Source organism: Topomyia yanbarensis, chromosome 2 (genome assembly GCF_030247195.1).
Source record: "Topomyia yanbarensis strain Yona2022 chromosome 2, ASM3024719v1, whole genome shotgun sequence".
NCBI classification, from domain to species: domain Eukaryota; kingdom Metazoa; phylum Arthropoda; class Insecta; order Diptera; family Culicidae; genus Topomyia; species Topomyia yanbarensis.
In genome coordinates, this window is record NC_080671.1 from 85,544,141 (window position 1) to 85,562,968 (window position 18,828).

Consider the following 18,828-nt stretch of genomic DNA (forward strand, 5'->3'; position numbering starts at 1 on the left):
CTTACCCGGATCTCATTTGACTGGTGCTCACTGGGTAAATTGAAAGCGGATCAATTCATTTGAGAAGATCAAACGAAGGAGGTTGACTATGAATAATGTGACGAATGAATAAATTTAAAGTCACATAAATAAAAAAAAAAAAAAAAGTTGACTATGAATTGCGACTCATTTGAAAGCGACGGTGAGTGAAGAGCCATGAACCGAGCTTCAGATCAACAGCATCTGATGCGTTAAATGAATATGAATGCTACCGTAGACGACTGATTGACTGCGTTCATTCAGTTTCGATTGAATGAAATGAAATTTTACTGCACTGGTACGCATACAACGATGATGTTACAGTGAGTTAAATATTCTTTCACAATTATCTTTGACCGCTAACGGGCACACAAATGACAGTCTATTTGCTTATACACTGAAGTCTCTTTTTATGCGTCGTAATTCAATTTTTGTAGCGAATTTTCGAAGTTTTCGATTTTTTTTAATTTGGATTTTCAAAATTCCACGTTTTGAGTATAGACAATTTTTAGCTGCAGGTCGGAGAACTTGTCAGTGAGGTGTTCGATTGACTTACTTGCTTGCATTTGGATTAAGAGATAACATTGCCTATTTTCTGTGACACTCGTCTGACACACAACTTCGAATAGCAGACGTATGATTGAAATGTTAAAGCCATTATCATAAAAAGCTTTGGAATCGTGAAGTTATCAAAGAGCTTTTCTAAAGATTATAATTTGCCTATAAAACTTATTTCGAAGAATATGCATGAAGTAACAAGCAGTCCAGATGAAATAAAGAAACGCGAATTGAAATCAAAAAGCATTTTAAAACTAGTTTTTATGGATTAGTCAAATGAGTATATAATTAATTTTCCTCTAATATTGCGAAAACAAATTTTCAGGTCACAAAAAACTATCTGATATATTACACTGATCTTCGAAATTTTCGTAGTGTATTTTGAGGATCTTGATAAGACTTTCAGTGTGATTTCTCCAATTAATGCGGGTTTTTAGGAACACTCAAACCTTATCCAGTTCGTGGGTTTCTAGTTTGTGCGTTTTTTGAATTTCTAAACTATCGAGACTTTTTTATTTTATTCTCAGCATAAAAAGTTTTTGGGTTTACTTGAGTATCTCCCGTAAAATAAGTTTGATATTTAATGGTTGAACTGACAAGTGATTTGAATGCGTTTTAGATAATCCTTAAAATATCTAAAAACTTTAATGAAAAAATATTGTTAATTTCCTCCTTAAAATTTTATCAAATTTGGAAAAAATGTGTAACAGAAAAAAACATGAAATATTAATGAATCCGTCCCATCGAAGAAACATCAACAATTTCTCGAATTTTCTCATATATCTGTTATATTCTCAGTTGATAGATATAATTTCTGTTAACGATTTGCATTTTTAGCAATTTATTAGGTGCGAGATAATTGTACTGGTTTGTTATGGTCTTCCCCATATCAAAAATGCCAATAACAAATCCCCAAAAGAGATTTAGTTTAAAACCTCAAAACTCATTTGTTGCTTTGAATCTATGTGGAATCCTAAATAAGATTTGTCGTATTCTCCGTAAAATAATGTATAGGGGAACCCGGGGCTATTAAAACAGTGGGGGTAATTCGGACCCCATCGATTTATGAGAAAATAGCGAGACTTTCTGACTATCTTACATATTCGTGGAACCGCTATTCTGAAACATTAATTTTGAAAGCTGAATTTGATTCCTTGTTCTTGGTAGAAAGGAGATACAACGTGTTTCGTTTTATTGCCATTCTCAAAACAAAAATCATTATAATGGAAAAACCGTGATTAAAGCAAGAAATAAAAGTGAAAAAATATATGGTAAGTGTTTTGGAAAGCTTAAGGCTCCTATTTTATGGAATGATTTTTGTTTGGGTGAAAACACAAATATTTTCTAGACGCTCACCACATTTGTGCGAAATGAGCGAAAGGGGCTATTCGGACCCCCTATACCGTCAACCACCGTTCAGCGGCTTGCGGCTGCGAACACCATTGTACAGGCCACAGCAAAGAAAATACATGAGTCGCCAATCGAATGCTGTGACATAAGTTTTTGTAAAGGAATTTATTTTTTGCTTCTTAAGGAGTCTCTCTTAGAAATATTTTATAGGTAAACATAATTCCATTGCAAAAAATTCACGGCCTGAATTGCTCCGTAGGGAGGTCCGAGTTACCCCTAAAAGGATGGAAAAACGTAGAGATTTGCAAATCGTCGCCTAGCGCTGCCATTGAGTGTGAAAATGAACCTTTTATGGCATCAAAATATAGCTGAGGTTTCAAACTAACAATTAGGACCTTTGGCCGGTAAATTTTCTCGCATCTATCCACATAAAAGGGCGATTTGCTTAAGTAGGTCCGAATAGCCCCGGGTTCCCCTACGTATAATATCCGCTCAATGTTACCATAATTATGGATATATCCTAAGCTGTCCAACTCAGACAGGGATGCCAGGTGCACAGATTTATCTGTGTTTCACAGATTTTCAATATGTTGCACAGATTGCAAAAACTGCACAGATTTGCACAGTTTTCTGTTTTAACGCACAGATTTCTACAGCTTTCTTCTAGAATGCACAGATTAGCACAGATTTCTCATTTTTTACCGTGTGCTTCATTTTGGACCCGCGCAAAAACCAACGAAAAAGATCGCCATATCTTGTTTTCTTGCTAATTTGTACGTTTTCCGTGACACAGATAGACACAGATTTTTAAACGGGCCGCGCACAGATTTTTCAAAATATCACCTGGCATCCCTGAACACAGACGAAAAAAACACTTCACTTTCCGAACCGTGTTCCGGAGTGTCGCTGCTTCGTTACTGAATGATGTGCGGAATTTTTCGATAGAGTTGATCAGCTTAGGGGGGTGGTAAGGGTTCCAGCGTAAAAAATCAGGTTTTTGTCAAATTATTTTAGAAAGATGGGTGAAGCGAATTGATCGAAACTTTTATATATTATACTACATCATTTCAATAACATTATGTATTTTTTCATGCAAAAATATCAACTAGCGACTCGGTGACGAAGCTTTTAGTAAAACGTCTCTGGAAAAAAACATGATTTGCGGTGTTACTTTCCATTCAAAAACTACTTAACCGATTTCTTCCAAACTTTGCATACACATTCTATGTAAAAAATACCTAACCTTTACGTTGAGTTTTTTGGGATATTTTTTCAATTAAGGGGGCTTTTTACTCATAAAATGGCGAAATATTTCTTGAAAAACAGCGATTTCACCATTTTATTAGTAAAAAAAACCCCTAATTAAAAAATTATCTCAAAAAATTCAACGTAGGGGTTAGGCATTTTTTACATAGAATGTGTATGCAAAGTTTGAAAAAAACCGGTCAAATAGTTTTTGAATGACAGTGAACACCGCAAATCTTGTTTTTCTAGAGGCTTTCCACAAAAAGCTTTATCGCCAAATCGCTTGTAGATATTTTTGCATAAAAAAATTGCAGAATGTTTTTGAAATGATGAAGTATAATGTACAGAAGTTTCGATCAATTCGCTTCACCCATCTTTCTAAAAAAATTTGACAAAAAACTATTTTTTACAGTGAAACCCTGACCCCCCCCCCCTCAAATTAACCCATTCGTGCCCATGTTGTTTGTGAACGACAACGTTTTTAAACAGCTATAACTTTTGATTGAGGCAAGATTTGCTCGCAAAATCAAGTAAGGTTCATAAATGTGACTATTGCCTTTCATTTGAGCATTAACAGTTACAAGGATCAGCCCAAGAACTGAAGTTATTGCAATTACTCTGATTGGATTCCAACGAGGCAGTGCTGCCAGGGACAGTTTATGTTGACGACGGAAAATGAATTTTTCGTTATTTTGCAATATTTTTGTAAACTGATAAAATTTATCAATTTAGACTGTCTTTGGCTACGTTTTCAATGCAATTGGACTATTGTAAATATTCTTGTAGAATTGTATTGAGCATTGCAAGGTAAAAATTGAGCTGCTTCTAGCACTGCAAGGGAAGCACCTATCTTTATGAAAAAGACTTTTCGTGTTTCTTGATCTCATCGTTTTCAAGGAAGAATAGTTTTGAAATCCTTCATGCGCTAGAAAAAAGTTGGGTATCAAAGGGTTAACTAATATTTTCTTTCACAGCTTTAGATGGGAAACACAATTTCCGCTGGATCTCCACCCTACTGCTGCTGTCTCCTCCAATGATCTTCTACGTTCATCAAATCGTTAAAGGTGACAGCATAGTGGAAACAAGCTACCACGTGACGTCGTTGATGTACTCTCTGGTCACACTATTTAAAATGACTGTCATCAGAGTAGCGTATGGGGACGCAAAGACGCTGATGGACTACTTCAACACGCACGTATTCCACCGGGATGATCTCCACTGTTACAAACTACGCCGGAAGACGTACTTCATCACGTGGAAAATCTTTTTCGCCACGGCTACCTACATCATGTTCAATACATTGGCCTACCTGGGAACAACTCGACCAACCAGCAGATACATTGGACTGGACGAGAGCGAAGTTTGCTGGTATCACTGGGTTCTCGTCCTGATTATTGCTCTGTGTTCAATGCTGCAGCACTGCATCTATTTGAGTTCTATTTTAATTGTATCGTTTCTAATGCATTGGTTTCAAATAGAACTGGAAATTGTGGCATCCTCTTTTTCGATGGTGTTTCACGACAAACCTCCGTACGCCCTGCGACGAGCAAGCATCCATCAGAGAATTTTGCTGCAACGCGAGGAAATTCGATGGACGGGCATCGAGCGCAGGATCGTGTACTGCATCAGCCGGCACGGTGAGATTGTTGAGTGAGTATCGATTGACTGTTTTTTTATATTACGAAAATAAATGGAACACTTTTCTGTTATTTTCAGACTTGTTCAGCTTCTGCGGAAAATTTCGGAACCGATATTTTTCGGGCTTGGTTTCTACATTGTGACCTCGATTTCGACTCTTATTTTCATATTGAACATTGATAAGTTTTCCAATTTTCTCGCCGTTACGCACGCATTGGCGGTGATTGGGGAATTTTACTATTATGCTCATTTGGTGGACGACTTGGATGAGAAGGTAAGAAAATTGTACACGAAATATTCATTCAAGCTGAACTAGTTTAATTTCAGAACCACATGGTCGCCAACGTAATCTACAAACAGAACTGGCCGATGCAGATGAAACATGTGTCACGCTTTGAAAAACACTACAAGAATGTAAAAAGTATGATACTGATAGTGATCATGCATTCGCAACGTCCGTTCCGGTTCACCTGCGGCGGAATGTACAAAATGACGGTACCGGTGTTTACCACCATGATTGAAACGATCTATTTCGCCGTCACTTTCATGCAGCGAGAAATTAAAGTTCAGCGTTAATTGATCAATATTTGAATGTACAAAGATTTGTTTCAACCCAACAATGAAAAATGTGGCGGCTCGAACCAAATCGACCCAATGGATGCCTAACTATGGATAGATGGAATAAATTAGCATCTAATTCTACAGTCTGCCGTACTTAAGTAGGTGGTTTCAGGCGCTTAGCAAAATAAATACTCACCATCCTTATTAATGTCCCAAATCACTACCCGTGTCCGTAGCCGGGCGAAATTCAGCGCTAGATGTCGCCCAACACCGCCTCCTCCACCGGTTATCAGTACCACTTGTCCGGAGATATCCTGGAAGAATACAATCGAAAAGGAGGAATGAATACATTAGTAGCACGAAACTATTCAAGAAAATAAATAATGCGGAATCGTTATCTCACATAAGTAATGGATTCACCCCCAGACAACTATCCGTCATCTTTTAGGCGAAGTTTTTTTTGAAACCTTGAAACATGTCGTCAAAATTGTCGCAGCTTGACATCCGGTGCCCGTGTGTGACTGACTATGCTTGTAGTTTTTGAACACCTGCTGCAAATCAGTTTGGCACTTTTCACGAACAAAGTATATCTGTCTATAAACAATAATGGACGAACAAATTGGGAAATTTAAACATCCCGCTAATTGGGTTTCTGAGTTTCGTTATATTGCTTTACAACTGGAAGAAGTTCGGCATTCTCAAAAAAAAGTTGGAACGCACTTCACACTACTAATTAGCATAATTTTTATGAATGGTCGATAGCTGTGCGGTATGCTAATACGAAACGTGGTCTAGCATGCGGAAAGCTGAACAGAATAGTTGAAGATTCTCTGCGAAGGTTGAAATCATCAATTTCTTGTCCTAAAGGATGTAGAATGGTAGGGCGTGTTGAGCAGGGAATTCTTCTACCGACCACATTTTTATTGATTTGAAAATATTCTATTTCCGCATAGTGTTCAGGTCGGTTTGAATATTTTGGCTTTGTCGTTACAGAAAACGCTAATAATATCCAGAACTTGCTGAAGTATTTTTGTAGAGGTTGGAACTCGTCTACTGTGTATCCCGATACAGCTCACTAGCAAAAATCCCACGAACTGGTTCTTACGGTTGGCTTACTACTGTGTAATCAGAGGGGCTGCGTGAACAACTGTGCCTGATTGAACTTTGGCTATGGAATTACTAATTTGAATAATTGGTTCATAAAAATGGACGTTACAATTTAATTCAAACTAGATGCATTTAAATTTTAAATTTACTACTGCTTGTGTGTGGGTATGTATGTGTGCTTTTCTTCCCTTTGTTATACTGTTCGGAATTCGGCTACCTCGCACTTGTAGCCACTGTTGTTTTTAGTATGTTGACAATAGTTTCCTGATTCCTTTTTCAATACTGTTCAATATCCTTCTTCACTCAGGAACCTTTCCAGATTTAAGGAAAAATCGCGGAATAGCTTCTTTATATGCAGCATCTAAGCTATTTGAAAAGTTTGTTCTGGATTTCATCATCCATCAATGGTCCGATTACATATCCGAGAGTTTTGGCAGCCTTCGACAAGACCAACCACCAGATAACAGTTTATAAACTAGGCAGGCTTGGATTCGGCGGCTCTTTTTTAAATTGGCGTCGCACCTATCTATCTGGGCGAGAAATAGTTGAATGCTGCACGACCTCTTCATTTGCTGCCAGTTCTGGGGTTCCTCAGGGTAGTCATCTTGGACCTTTCATATTCTTGCTCTACTTCAACGACTTAAATCTCTCGGTAAAATGTTCGAAACTGTCATTCACCGACGACTTTAAAGTATTCTACATCATTGAAACATTCACCAATGCTGAATTGTTACAGTCTCAGTTGGATATATTCATAAATTGTTGTCATGTCAACAGGATGCAACTAAATGCTTCTAAATGCTCAGTCATATCATTCACCCGCAAACATTCAATAATCAAATTCGACTACAATATTTCTCAAACTGCTCTTCAATCGTCCGTAAAGAACTTGAGAGTTCTGCTAGACACTAAACTGAATTTTAAAGAACAAATAGAATACACCATTTCCAAAGCTTCCATTCCTTCAGGATTTATTTTTAGTGTTACAAAAGAATTCGTTGATAAACACTGCTTAAAAGAGCTATATTGTTTACGCTTGAATACACAGCCGTTGTTTGGGTTCCTTATTACCAAAACGATATTGAACGCATGTCCATCGTAAATTTTTCCGATTCGCACTTCGGCGACTTCCATGAAAGACCCGCTAAATCTCCGGTCCTACCCTGAACGCTGCGGGCTCATCGATCTCGATCTCCTATCCGTTTGTCGAGATATTTCCAATGCAATTTTTATCGCCGTTCTACTTCAATCACGAATTTACTGCCCTGATCTTCTACGGTTCTTCGATCCCGTCCGTTCTTTCGTCTTCCTATTGCCAGTGTCAATTATGGCCATAATGAGCCATTCGCCAGTATGCCGTCGCTGTTGTGCTATCTTATGACAAACGCCACTTTGAGGTGAACTGAGTTAGAAATGCACACTTAAAAAAATCGTGTAAATTTACGTCTCCTGAGCTTGACATATACGGACATCAAAAACGGCATAGTTTGACGTTTGTCTTTAATTTTACATGTCGTTGAATTTTGCGAGTCACGTATTTTTACTCCACATATTTATTGCATTTGTTTAAAATGTTGAAGAATGTAATTTTTTCGTCAATTACGGTTTGTGAGATCTGCTTGGTTACTGAGATATAGCGAGAAAGGTGATGAGAAATTGGGAGTCTTTTGCTTCAAGCTACTGTATCTTGGAATTGACTCAAATTATATTGAAGTTGTTGATGCTTTTATCCGTAAAAATACCTAAGGAACGCAATAGCAGAATAATTTTCAAATAATGTGCAAAACATAATGTATTGTGAGAAAATTGCAGTTTTACATTTAAACTGGAAATATTGCATGTTTTACAACACTGTAATCAAAAATTTCAATTTTTCATAGTTTCTTGACCAATTTCCTTTTAAAAGCATCTCACCGATTGTTTATAGACTAAATTAAGCCGAAGTGAATTATTTGTATAGGAAATTTAAAGTATTTTGTTGACAGCTGATAAGCAATAGTTTTGACACATTCCAGCGTTAGGGGACAAAGTTTGCACACATCATGCAACTGTTGACAGCTCGTCATTTGAAAAATCCTACGATGTACGCTCAAAAAACTTAATTGAATACTTCAAAAGTTCTAACACAACACGTCAATGTTATGGGTTTGATGTTTTTTAGGTTGTCATTTCATTCTGAGAGATGAAAATGTCGCGTTAGGGGCCATACACTAATTACGTAAGGGCATATGGGGGGAGGGGGAGTTCCAAAATATCTTACAAATTTATATCTGAGGGGGAGGGAGAGTTAGTCCTTTCTTACGTAATATCATAAAACAGGTGAAAAGTAAAAATTTGATGTGATTGTCTTGTATACGGTTCAAGGACAAAATGTCGAGCTAGCAGAGTGTTCTGCGAATTACAGAAGGTTTACACTGGAAGAAAATAGCAGCCAACTCAAGATCCACAATCCGTAGAACATCAAGCAACCATCTGACAGACGTTTCCGGCTCATCTGCGGATCACATGCGGGACATTTTCACCAGCAAGAGGACACAACCAGGTCAGGATTGTAGATAAGTGAGAGATTTCCAATTTTTCATACCTTTTGCCTTTTTGTGATTCAACTAGTGTCGTTTTTGCTAGAAAACCCCGAGGCGAATCCTGGTCGCGCTGGGCTCGCTCTAATGTTTACAATATTTATATAAAAATGATTGTTTCGAGAGACTCGTATCCAGAAGCGCAACCAGCATGTGTCAGTTTCAGTTTCAAGCAAAAATGACATAACAGTCAATGACCACATCATCCTTTTTTATTTCTCTAACTAAAATTTGAACCCTTTATTGAACTGGCCGCGAAAACCGTTTCAGGCAGCTTCTCTACGTCCTTTATTCGTGCAGTAGATTTATTTCGCATTATTTCCATGCTTGACTCTTTACTCTTCCAGACAGAGACCGTACGTAGGCCAATCTCGTTTTAGAGTCTAACAAACGAATAATCAATTCTGAATACTCCAGAGAGTGTTCCGTTTTCGGGGAATAATTGCCAGGCCCATTGGCTGAGGTACCACAAATAAATTTTTTATCTCGTCAGTTATCATTATTCCGCATTGCTCACTGATGTTTCCAGATCCGAACAGTTCCGCGAGTTGATCATTCGTCGATAGCCCATCTTTTTCCCTCCGACAAACGCCAATGACAAAGCGTTACCAAGAAACCTCGGAAGTAGTAGTTCTCCACACCCGTGCAATCACACCAAAACAGATAGGCATCCCCATACATTGATGATCACTGATTCACAAAACACATACGTGGTGCAGCTTCTTCACTTAAAACTCCAGAGAAGGTTCCAAAACCCGTTGACCACAAGCCCTAATTTTACTTTGTTAGTCTTCACAATTAACACTAAATAATCTCGAAAAAAAATCAGACTAGCTTAGAGTTGTAGCAATACTCCAACGGCCGGCTGTTTTGGAGTTCAAATTGCAGCAGTTTAGGGACAACCACTCTTGATGGCCGGCCATCCAGAGTTTAAACACAAGAAAAACATAACTAAATATTTCTTTCCTCTGAGTATACGTGCACTCCGAGACTAACCATCCCACCGCAAAAAAATATATTAATTTCATGGTCGCATTGCCTGCTTGTGGCGAATCCTAGACCTATACCTGTCCTTTAATCCAACTCTGTAATACCTATGGAAGCGTCGCTGAGTCGGTGGCCTTCCTTAAGTAGGTCTTACATCAACATTTCCTACCCTATCCTAAGTATCGGTGAAGATGTTCGTGGCCGGCAATAACGATTTTCATTCTATTGGTTCACTGAACTCAAAAGAGATAAAGTTCATTCCCGATCATTTATCTTACAAGCAAGATGAGTTGAACTACCTATAGGCAACATGATAATCGTTAGTATTGCAATCTACGAATAGCACCGTGCTTCGCAACGCAACGCAACGTAATATCATAAAACAAGTTTAAAAAATTAAATCCATAAGGAAAATATTCTTTTTAATAAGAAAAGGGAACTATTTTCATTTGTACCATATAATCCTTGTATATCAAACAATATGAGTAATTTTTTGGCTCTTGGTTGTACATTGTTCTGTTCGGGAACTGGAGTCACAATATGCCTTACAAGTTAAGAAGTGTTGATACCCTTCGTGTTGTTAGACCGACTTTGTTCTTTTCAAACATTTGATTCAAATCCGCAAGGTATCTGGAAAATTTTGTAACATGCGATTGTCAAAGATCTTGAATGTCGAATATTTCCAGAGTGTGAACTGTATTTTAATTCAAGAAAATTCGAAGATGGTTAACTCGGAGCTATGCGTACGATAAGCGTCACAGCTGAAACTCAGATTAAATTCATGCCAGAAGAGGTTAGAAACTCTTTTAAATTCTACATCTCAAGAAAATAGATTCAAAGGAAGTGGAATATAGCAAAGCATCATGTGGACCAAATTGGAGTTACTGAATATCTGATAACAGTTATTCTTTCTACTGGGCGAGATTGGCATGCAATTAAAATTCTGCAGATGATTACAGTTAAATTTTGTCATGAGTTTTCTTGTAATAATTCTATACATATCGTTTTCGCTATCTTATTATTTGATGAATTAACAATTCGACTTTTTAATTACGATAATCATGGTAAGATCTTATGTAGGGGGAGGAGGAGTTCGCCAAAATCTTACGAACTCTTATCTGGGGGGGAGGGGGAGGTTGAAAAGCTCTAAAAAGCCTTACGTAATTAGTGTACGGCCCCTTAGGGGGCAACAGAGCAAAAAATTGATTTTCCAACCTACACTTGTGTTTATCAAAAAAACCTGCTCTGTCTCAACCTTTAGAGTATCTATTTGTTCTAGAAATTTGATCATCGATAGTCACAGAACAATACTGTATACTTAGGGACCATTCATAAATTACGTAACGCTTTTAGGGGGGAGGGGGTACGACAAGTTGTGACAAGTTGTGACATAGGGGGGAGGGGGTGTTAACTAGATCGTTACGTAACATGTTTTCATCGAAGAAAAAATTTTTTTTCTTGGAATTTGTTACGTAACAGGGGAGGGGGGGATGGAAAAATTTGTGACAATTTGTTACATAGGGGGAGGGGGGGGGTTTAATTTGGGGCAATTTTTGCGTTACGTAATTTATGAATGGTCCCTTAGATTTTCGAGTTTCTAGGAATTTTTTTTCACGACCGCTGCGAACGCTACGTTATGGGACAACACCAAAATGAACACAAACGGCCGCATATGAAGTGTTATCCCCTAACGCGACTGAAGTATTTGTTGAAGCTCAAACAAAGCGATGTATGTTACCCCTAAACCTGTAAATAACTCAAAATAAAGATTTGAAATGCCAAACCAGATTCACTTCAATTCTAGTTTCACCTTCATGTGTATTTGACAAATGATATTTAGAAATTAAATTAATATGGATTGAGAACTGGACACACCACATACCACAGTGTGGCGCGGTATAGAAGAGATTGTAGACCACAATCGCCACTTTCTAATGAATCGAAAAAGGTTTCAAGTAGTTTTGGTAAGTTTAATACATTATTGACATCGGAAAATATATTAAATAAAATTTGTGTTAGGGTGACTCAATCTTTTTTATTTTGTTGACCAAATAAGTTTTTTTCAAGTAATTTTGGTGCATTGACTTTGTTTTTTGACATTATAAAATCTTGAAAATAAAATTGACTGTTGATTGGGGCAGATAAAAAACGTCATATTTTCCTGTTGCGTTACAAATACACAAATGTGACTCTGAAGCAACTCAGCAAAGGTAAGACTGTCAAACGATTATACTCAGTCGAGCAGTTATGATATTTACATATTGTATATAATGTTGTCACGAAATACTAGTAATACGGTTGAAATAAACATTTCAAAAGAGAATATCGCCCTTCCAGTTCAACCTCTGGTATTTGTACAACTGTTTCTACTCATAGATCCGCAAGACGACACTTATTAGTGATAATTGCGGAAATTAATCAAAATGTAGCCGCTTTACGTATTTTTTGGAAAAGAAGGGTAAGATGCAGTTTTTTTAAAATTTAGAAATATTAGAAAACCAAAAGAATTCGTTAAAAAATTTCACACAATTGTGGTCTTATGGGTCAGATGGCTGGCTTGTCATTGAAATATGTAAATGATAGAAAACTGAAGAATTTGGTGAAATTGTATCTTTTATTAGCGAATTCCAAGAAATGCGTATCCTCAGGATAACATTTTGAATTTAACGTGCTATAAAAACATTAAAAATCTGCGTTAAACTACGCTGTTTGTTGAAGAAAATCTATCCCGAAAAGACAAACCGTGGTTAGTTCCAAGTGGTCATTAATTATTCCGTCAATTTGAAAGAATGTTTAAGGAGGACGAGTGAGTGTTATTCCCTATGAACAAATTCTTCCGCGCGCTCTCATACTTATTTGGCATTCTAATGCGTTCCATGCTATATCTTTAAAATCACTTCGAAGTCTGTTCTGAAATTGTTGATTTATCGTTAGATAGTTTATTTACTGATAGATGAAATAAAAAACTTAATTATTTTTTCGATATTATAAGGTAGGCCTTCCCCTTAATGGACCCCCCCCCATTCCCCGCCCCTGAGTTCCCCCATAAGATTGCATAGCTGCGGTATTGCTGAAATAGGTTGGTTATATCTTTTATATCTATATACTGTTCTGTAGGCTCTCAAAGTAACTCTGCAGAAGGATTTATCGTACTGTAACGGAAAGCGTTAGGGTACAACCCTTCAGCGCACCCCTGTGAAAGAACGATTTTAAAGCTTGTTATATACAAATAGCATATTTTTAGAAAGGTATTGATGAGTACTAATAGCTTCTGAAAAGATTTCATAGATAGCGTGCTTTTATCCGACGATCCATTCACTCAATAAATCTGTGTCCAAAGATGAAATCTTTGTACAATATGTGAACAATAAAATGGAATTTAAGATTATTCCAAATAAATTTTATTATAAACCTGTCGCTGAGGTACGGAAAAATCAATTCAATGATTGAAAACCAGTCATAAATGTATTACTAGTTTTCATTGACGACCGTCATAAAATTCTTTTAAAAAATTTCTATATATCTAAGAAATTGGGGGCCTTAAATCTATATCAACATATTTCAGAACAACTTTTGCTTATATTAGCAGATTTATTTTCATGAGTTTAACGATACAAGTGCGTGGAATGTGTCTTTGGACATTTTCAATGCACATGGGGGTCCGCCAATTCACAGTGGTCCAGAATGTGAATTTAGCAGGAATTTTAACTTTATGCTAACAATAAATGAGTTGTTTGGCGAAAAAGTTGTACTTGGCAAGGTTCTTCTTTTTGCTTAAACAGAAAACAGGGTGGTTCTAATTTTAGCAATATTAGAAATTGCATTTTATAATGGTTCGAGACAGAGCTTGACTGTCTTCGATGAAATTTACAAAAAAAAACAGATATTTTTCAGAGTTTTTGAAGACGAACATTTTCTTCTAATGCATCAAAATTCTAGTTTCCATTATTTAAAAGTACTAAATATATGAAAAATAGATGTTTTATTCAAATAACTTTTGGTGTATTTATTAAAAACTGAAGTAGTCTTCAGACATCTTTGAGATTATTTTAAGGCGAATAATTTGTTTCATGGCACCACATATCTAACTATTTTCGCTGAAAAGTAATGGGCATTCTTTCGCCTAAAATAAGCTTCTTTGGAATAACAATATCACTCATTGGGGAAAACAAAAGATAATTCTTTTTCAACTATAAATAAGGTCATGATTAAAGTTACAACTGAGCAAACAATGGCGAACACGAAATTTTTTAAAATTTATGAAATTTATAAAATCAGCCAACTTTTTAAAAATTTGTCGTTCTACAACTTCGCTGATGGTCGTTTGGCTCTAGCTAGAATTATTAAAAAAAAATATTTCTTGGTAAAATAGGAACCACCCTAACTGTTGTTTTAACAAAAAGGGGGCTCTCAAACTACGAAAACTTCTCCTAAGACTTAATAAAGCTAAGTTGTCTAGTTGTAGTAAAATCTCAAAATTCCTTCAAATTTGCATTAAATATAGACCACTGTGCAATGTGTCAAAACGGAAAAATTTGCAACTTCAATCAATAATTTCTTTTGAATCAAAATGGAAAATTTTTCAAATTCGCGGGAGTGAGTTTTGTATTGAAGAGTAAGTTGTTGGCAGATGAATATCAATAGTTTTAGACATCTGCCATCGTGCAAAAAAAAATTTTTTTTGCATTTTGAGAATGAGTTTTATATTAAAATGCTAATATTGCTGCTACCGCATGAAAAAAATTTCTTTTTTAACACATTGGCGGACCCCCAGGTGCATTGAAGAGGTCCGAAACTATTGATTATCAACTGCCAACAACTTGCCTTGCAATATAAAATTATAAAATGATGATCTTTTTTTTCTTTTTTTACACTTTGGCGGTCCTTCTTGTGAATGTCCAAAACAATTGGTTTCCACCTGCCAACAAAATGCCCTTCAAAATAAAACTCATTGCTATATTGTTGAAAATTTTTCCATTTTGAATATGAAATTTATTAGCAGCTCACAAGCAGCTTCTTCAAGAATTTTGTTAAAAACCTCTTTCTAAATTATCAATTTTTTTAGATATATTACAAACTACCGCCGTATAGTGAGAGTATCCCTAACTAATCTGTCACCATCGGACAGTCCTTAACATCTCGAGCCACTTTGCTGAAGACCTTCCTAATTGCCATCTTTTGGAGATACTGTAAGATGTATGCTCACTAGCGCCTCCTAGCGGCAGAGGTGGGCAAGAAAACCAACCAGTGCGCACATGTACCAGTACGGTTCTCAAAATTTAAACACATGTAAACGAGCGATGCATACGGTGTGCGGTTTTGATTTCGTTCACACGGTTAGCGAAACCAAAACCTCAATCGAATCTCTTTCTAGAAAACACAACCGATCTCATCAGCACCGTTTACATGTGTCCACGAGTTTTAACTCGTGTTGATATTATCTCAACAGAAGTTTCGGTTCGGCTTTAGAAAACTGAACCAAGTTTTTTTTCTGTACACGGTGCTTCGGTTGAAAGAAGAAGCAGTAAAATAATGTGCAGGGCTGCCGAATAGACAAGTGAAATGAATGAAATTAGAGTCGATGGGATAATATTGAGATTTTTGGTTTGGGAAGTTGATGTTCGCTACCGTACTAGAACCAGTCTTGGTAGTCTTTTAACCCTTAAATGCGCAATGTTGTTTTAAAACAACATTGCGAAAACCATCTTAAAATTATCAGAGTAACGTATTAATGCTGAGAGACAATTTTCAGAAAATTTGAAAAAAATTGCTTTGCGCCTTTAAGGGTTAATCAAATGAAACAATGAAATGTGAACATTTTTGGTTTGGCAAAGCGATCTAGAATATGCAAATTGCTGTTTATAGCCAGTGAAATTCAATATCGAGGACTTAGACTTAATGCGGTAAGCTTTGCGTGACAAGGAACCATTCGAAGCATTGCAATTTGCATATTTTGGTTGTTTAATAGCTACTATTGTATAAAGATTCAACATGGCGCACCTGAATCAAAGATGGCGAGAATTTATGACTACTTGGCATCCGAAATGTAGGGTTTTTTGGACGACTACCATTTTTAAAATCCAAGATGATGAACTCGTGTACCGGTAAACGCAAACCAAAACCAAACCGAGGTGCTATGTGAACGAAGCTTCTGTGTGGTTTACTTGCCTCGGCTTAACACAACCAAGAGCGAAACCGCACACGTAAAGCAAATTAAAACACGTGTGAAGATTTCGTTTACCGTACCGGTACTCATCCGGTTTTTTCCCACCTCTGCCTAGCGGGTGATATCCAATTTAATCATTAGGTGGAACTGGGCCAATTTGGACCTAGTAAGTGTTGTTGAGCTATACAAGTGAAACATATCAACCGATTCACAAATAAATATTTTTTCGTGAAAGCCTGATCAATTGGGCACATTTTTTTCTAAGGCGACTTTTTCCTATCTTTTGCCGTATTGTGTATAAATGGTTCAGCGCAAAAGTATATGAAAGGTCAGAATTACCGCAAGCCTGTTCTAATTCGGACCACCCATTTCTTATGAATTTTTTGCAATAGAAATGAATTCCTATTTTGGACTAAGTTATTCCTATTTGGTTTTCACAAAATTTCGAATTTTGAAATCAGAAGTTCTCTTTGATATATAAAACTTAAATATGCAATTAAAAATAAGAGCTGGGCCAAATTACCTAAAAATAGATTATGAGCTATAATGTCGAAATTTGTCAACCAATTTTCGATAACTTATGTTTTCCTGAAAGCTCGATCGGCTGCGCACACTTTACTCTCAAACAGATTTTCATGATCGCGTATCAGATCGTATATAGCGCGAATTGGACCAGCCCATATTCTATAAAAACGAAAACCGTGGATACTCTCGTTCAAAACAAGATGTTAAATAAAAGATCCAGCAGACCCAAAATCACGATAATGCACCTTATTCCATTAATTGTTGTTGCCTACAAAAACCTTGTTTTTCGGCTAACGCATTTTTCAAAAAAAAAAGCGCTCCGAAACAATATTCGCCCCTAGCGCACGCACACGAAAACTGAGAACCGCAAAATTTTGTGTGATAGAACAGAGCTACATGACAGCCTTGAAAATGATATATACACTTAGCTGAGAAACAGTTTGGGGTACGAATTAACCAGCGGTCCGAATTGGCCCACTTCCATTATTGAGTCCTTAACGTCCTGTACAGAAAACATCATTTTCCTAAAATATTTATCTTTCGTGACAAAACATAACCTAAGATGTACTGGAAGTTGTATTCTCCCTAGCGCTGCCTAGTGGCTGAATTCTTAAATTATCTATTCGCCTTCGGGCAGCACTCAACTCGCTGATGAATATTGCCGAAGACACCACACTTCTAAATTATCATGGTCTCGAGATATAGAATTTGAAAAAGAGTACATGCTCACTAGTGCCACCTGGCGGATCTGTTTCAATTTGATTTGTCCATATTCGCGAAGCTCATGACCTCCACTAGAACTTTGCCAAAAACACCATCTTTCTATGTTATTAGACTTTTGAGATGTATCATATTCTATAATGTGCTGAAAGGTGGTAAGCCCACTAGCGCCACATAGTGAGAGTATCCCAAACTAACCTGTCACCATCTGGTAGTCTTTGATTTCTCGAGCAACTTTACTAAAGACAGTACCCCTCTAAATATTTTGAGACAATGATTTTGATACTAGTTGATGATTTGCATTCGCATTAGCGCAGCCTGGTGGGACAATTATGAGTTATTATTTCCACCATACAGAAGCTCTTGACTTTCTGGATAAATCTTCCTGAGACACACCCTTTCAAAATAATAAGTGTTTCGATATATTGAAATATGTTGAACCCATTCAATGACAGCCACATTCACGACGAGAGGTTCGATTTATTTACTTTCTTTTAAAGTACCCCTGTCGGCACAGTTCTCAACTAATTGGATATCCAATTCCTCAAAAGTGTAGGTTTAAGTAGGCACAACAACTTTGCCAAAGAAAGTATGGCGCTAAATGTCAACGCAGACGAAATTAGTCGAAATCCCATAAGCTATGGAATTGCTATTACGCGGGTACCGCGCAGTAGGAATCCGCACAGTAGGAATCCGCGCCGTAGAAATTCGTGTAGTAGGGATCCGCGTAGTAGAAGACCCGACTGTATGTATTATTTAGCGACAGAGTTGAGAGTATGACTTCCGACTGAACAAATAACATGTATTTTCAGCAAACATAAATCTGGAAAAATATATGTTTCACTGTAAGTCTCTTTCTCCTCCATTCAGTTCGTGGTCTCAGTCCCTGGTTGTGGCTAATCCTAGACCAATACCTATCCTGTAATCTAACTCCGTGATACTTATGGAAGCGTCCCTGAGTTGGTGGCATTTAATGGCCGGCAAAGACGATTCTCATGCTCTTGGTTTATTGGATTCGAAGAGTTATTGTTGATTCCCGATCATTTATCTTACAAGCAAAATGAGTTAGACTACCTGAAGGCCACATGATAATCGTTAGTATGCAATCTATGAAGAGCACGGTGCTTCGCAACGCTCATTCATATAAATAATCCTCTGTGTGCTCTACTTTATTGCGGTTATGTCTCTGATATTACGCACCCATCTTTTATTATTCTTGAATGTTGGTGAAACTCGATTATCGGAAATAGCGTTGCTGTTCTACCTTGTAACTTCTACATCCTACATCCTGAAACTTCATTAGACACGGAAGAACTTCTACATTTAACAAACCTAACATTCCGTCTGAAATATTCGATATCTAGGCTTGTGATA

The 18,828-nt window shown here is 37.0% G+C and overlaps 1 protein-coding gene across 1 annotated transcript in view; it reads right to left on the reverse strand.

The window, feature by feature from the left end:
- LOC131678714 (estradiol 17-beta-dehydrogenase 11) overlaps positions 1–18,828 on the reverse strand; it is an 89,200-nt gene that overhangs the window by 26,184 nt on the left and 44,188 nt on the right. Inside the window, exon 2 of the mRNA XM_058958988.1 lies at positions 5,567–5,684. Coding sequence (XP_058814971.1) covers positions 5,567–5,684 — 118 coding nt within the window. The remainder of the gene's footprint in view (positions 1–5,566; positions 5,685–18,828) is intronic.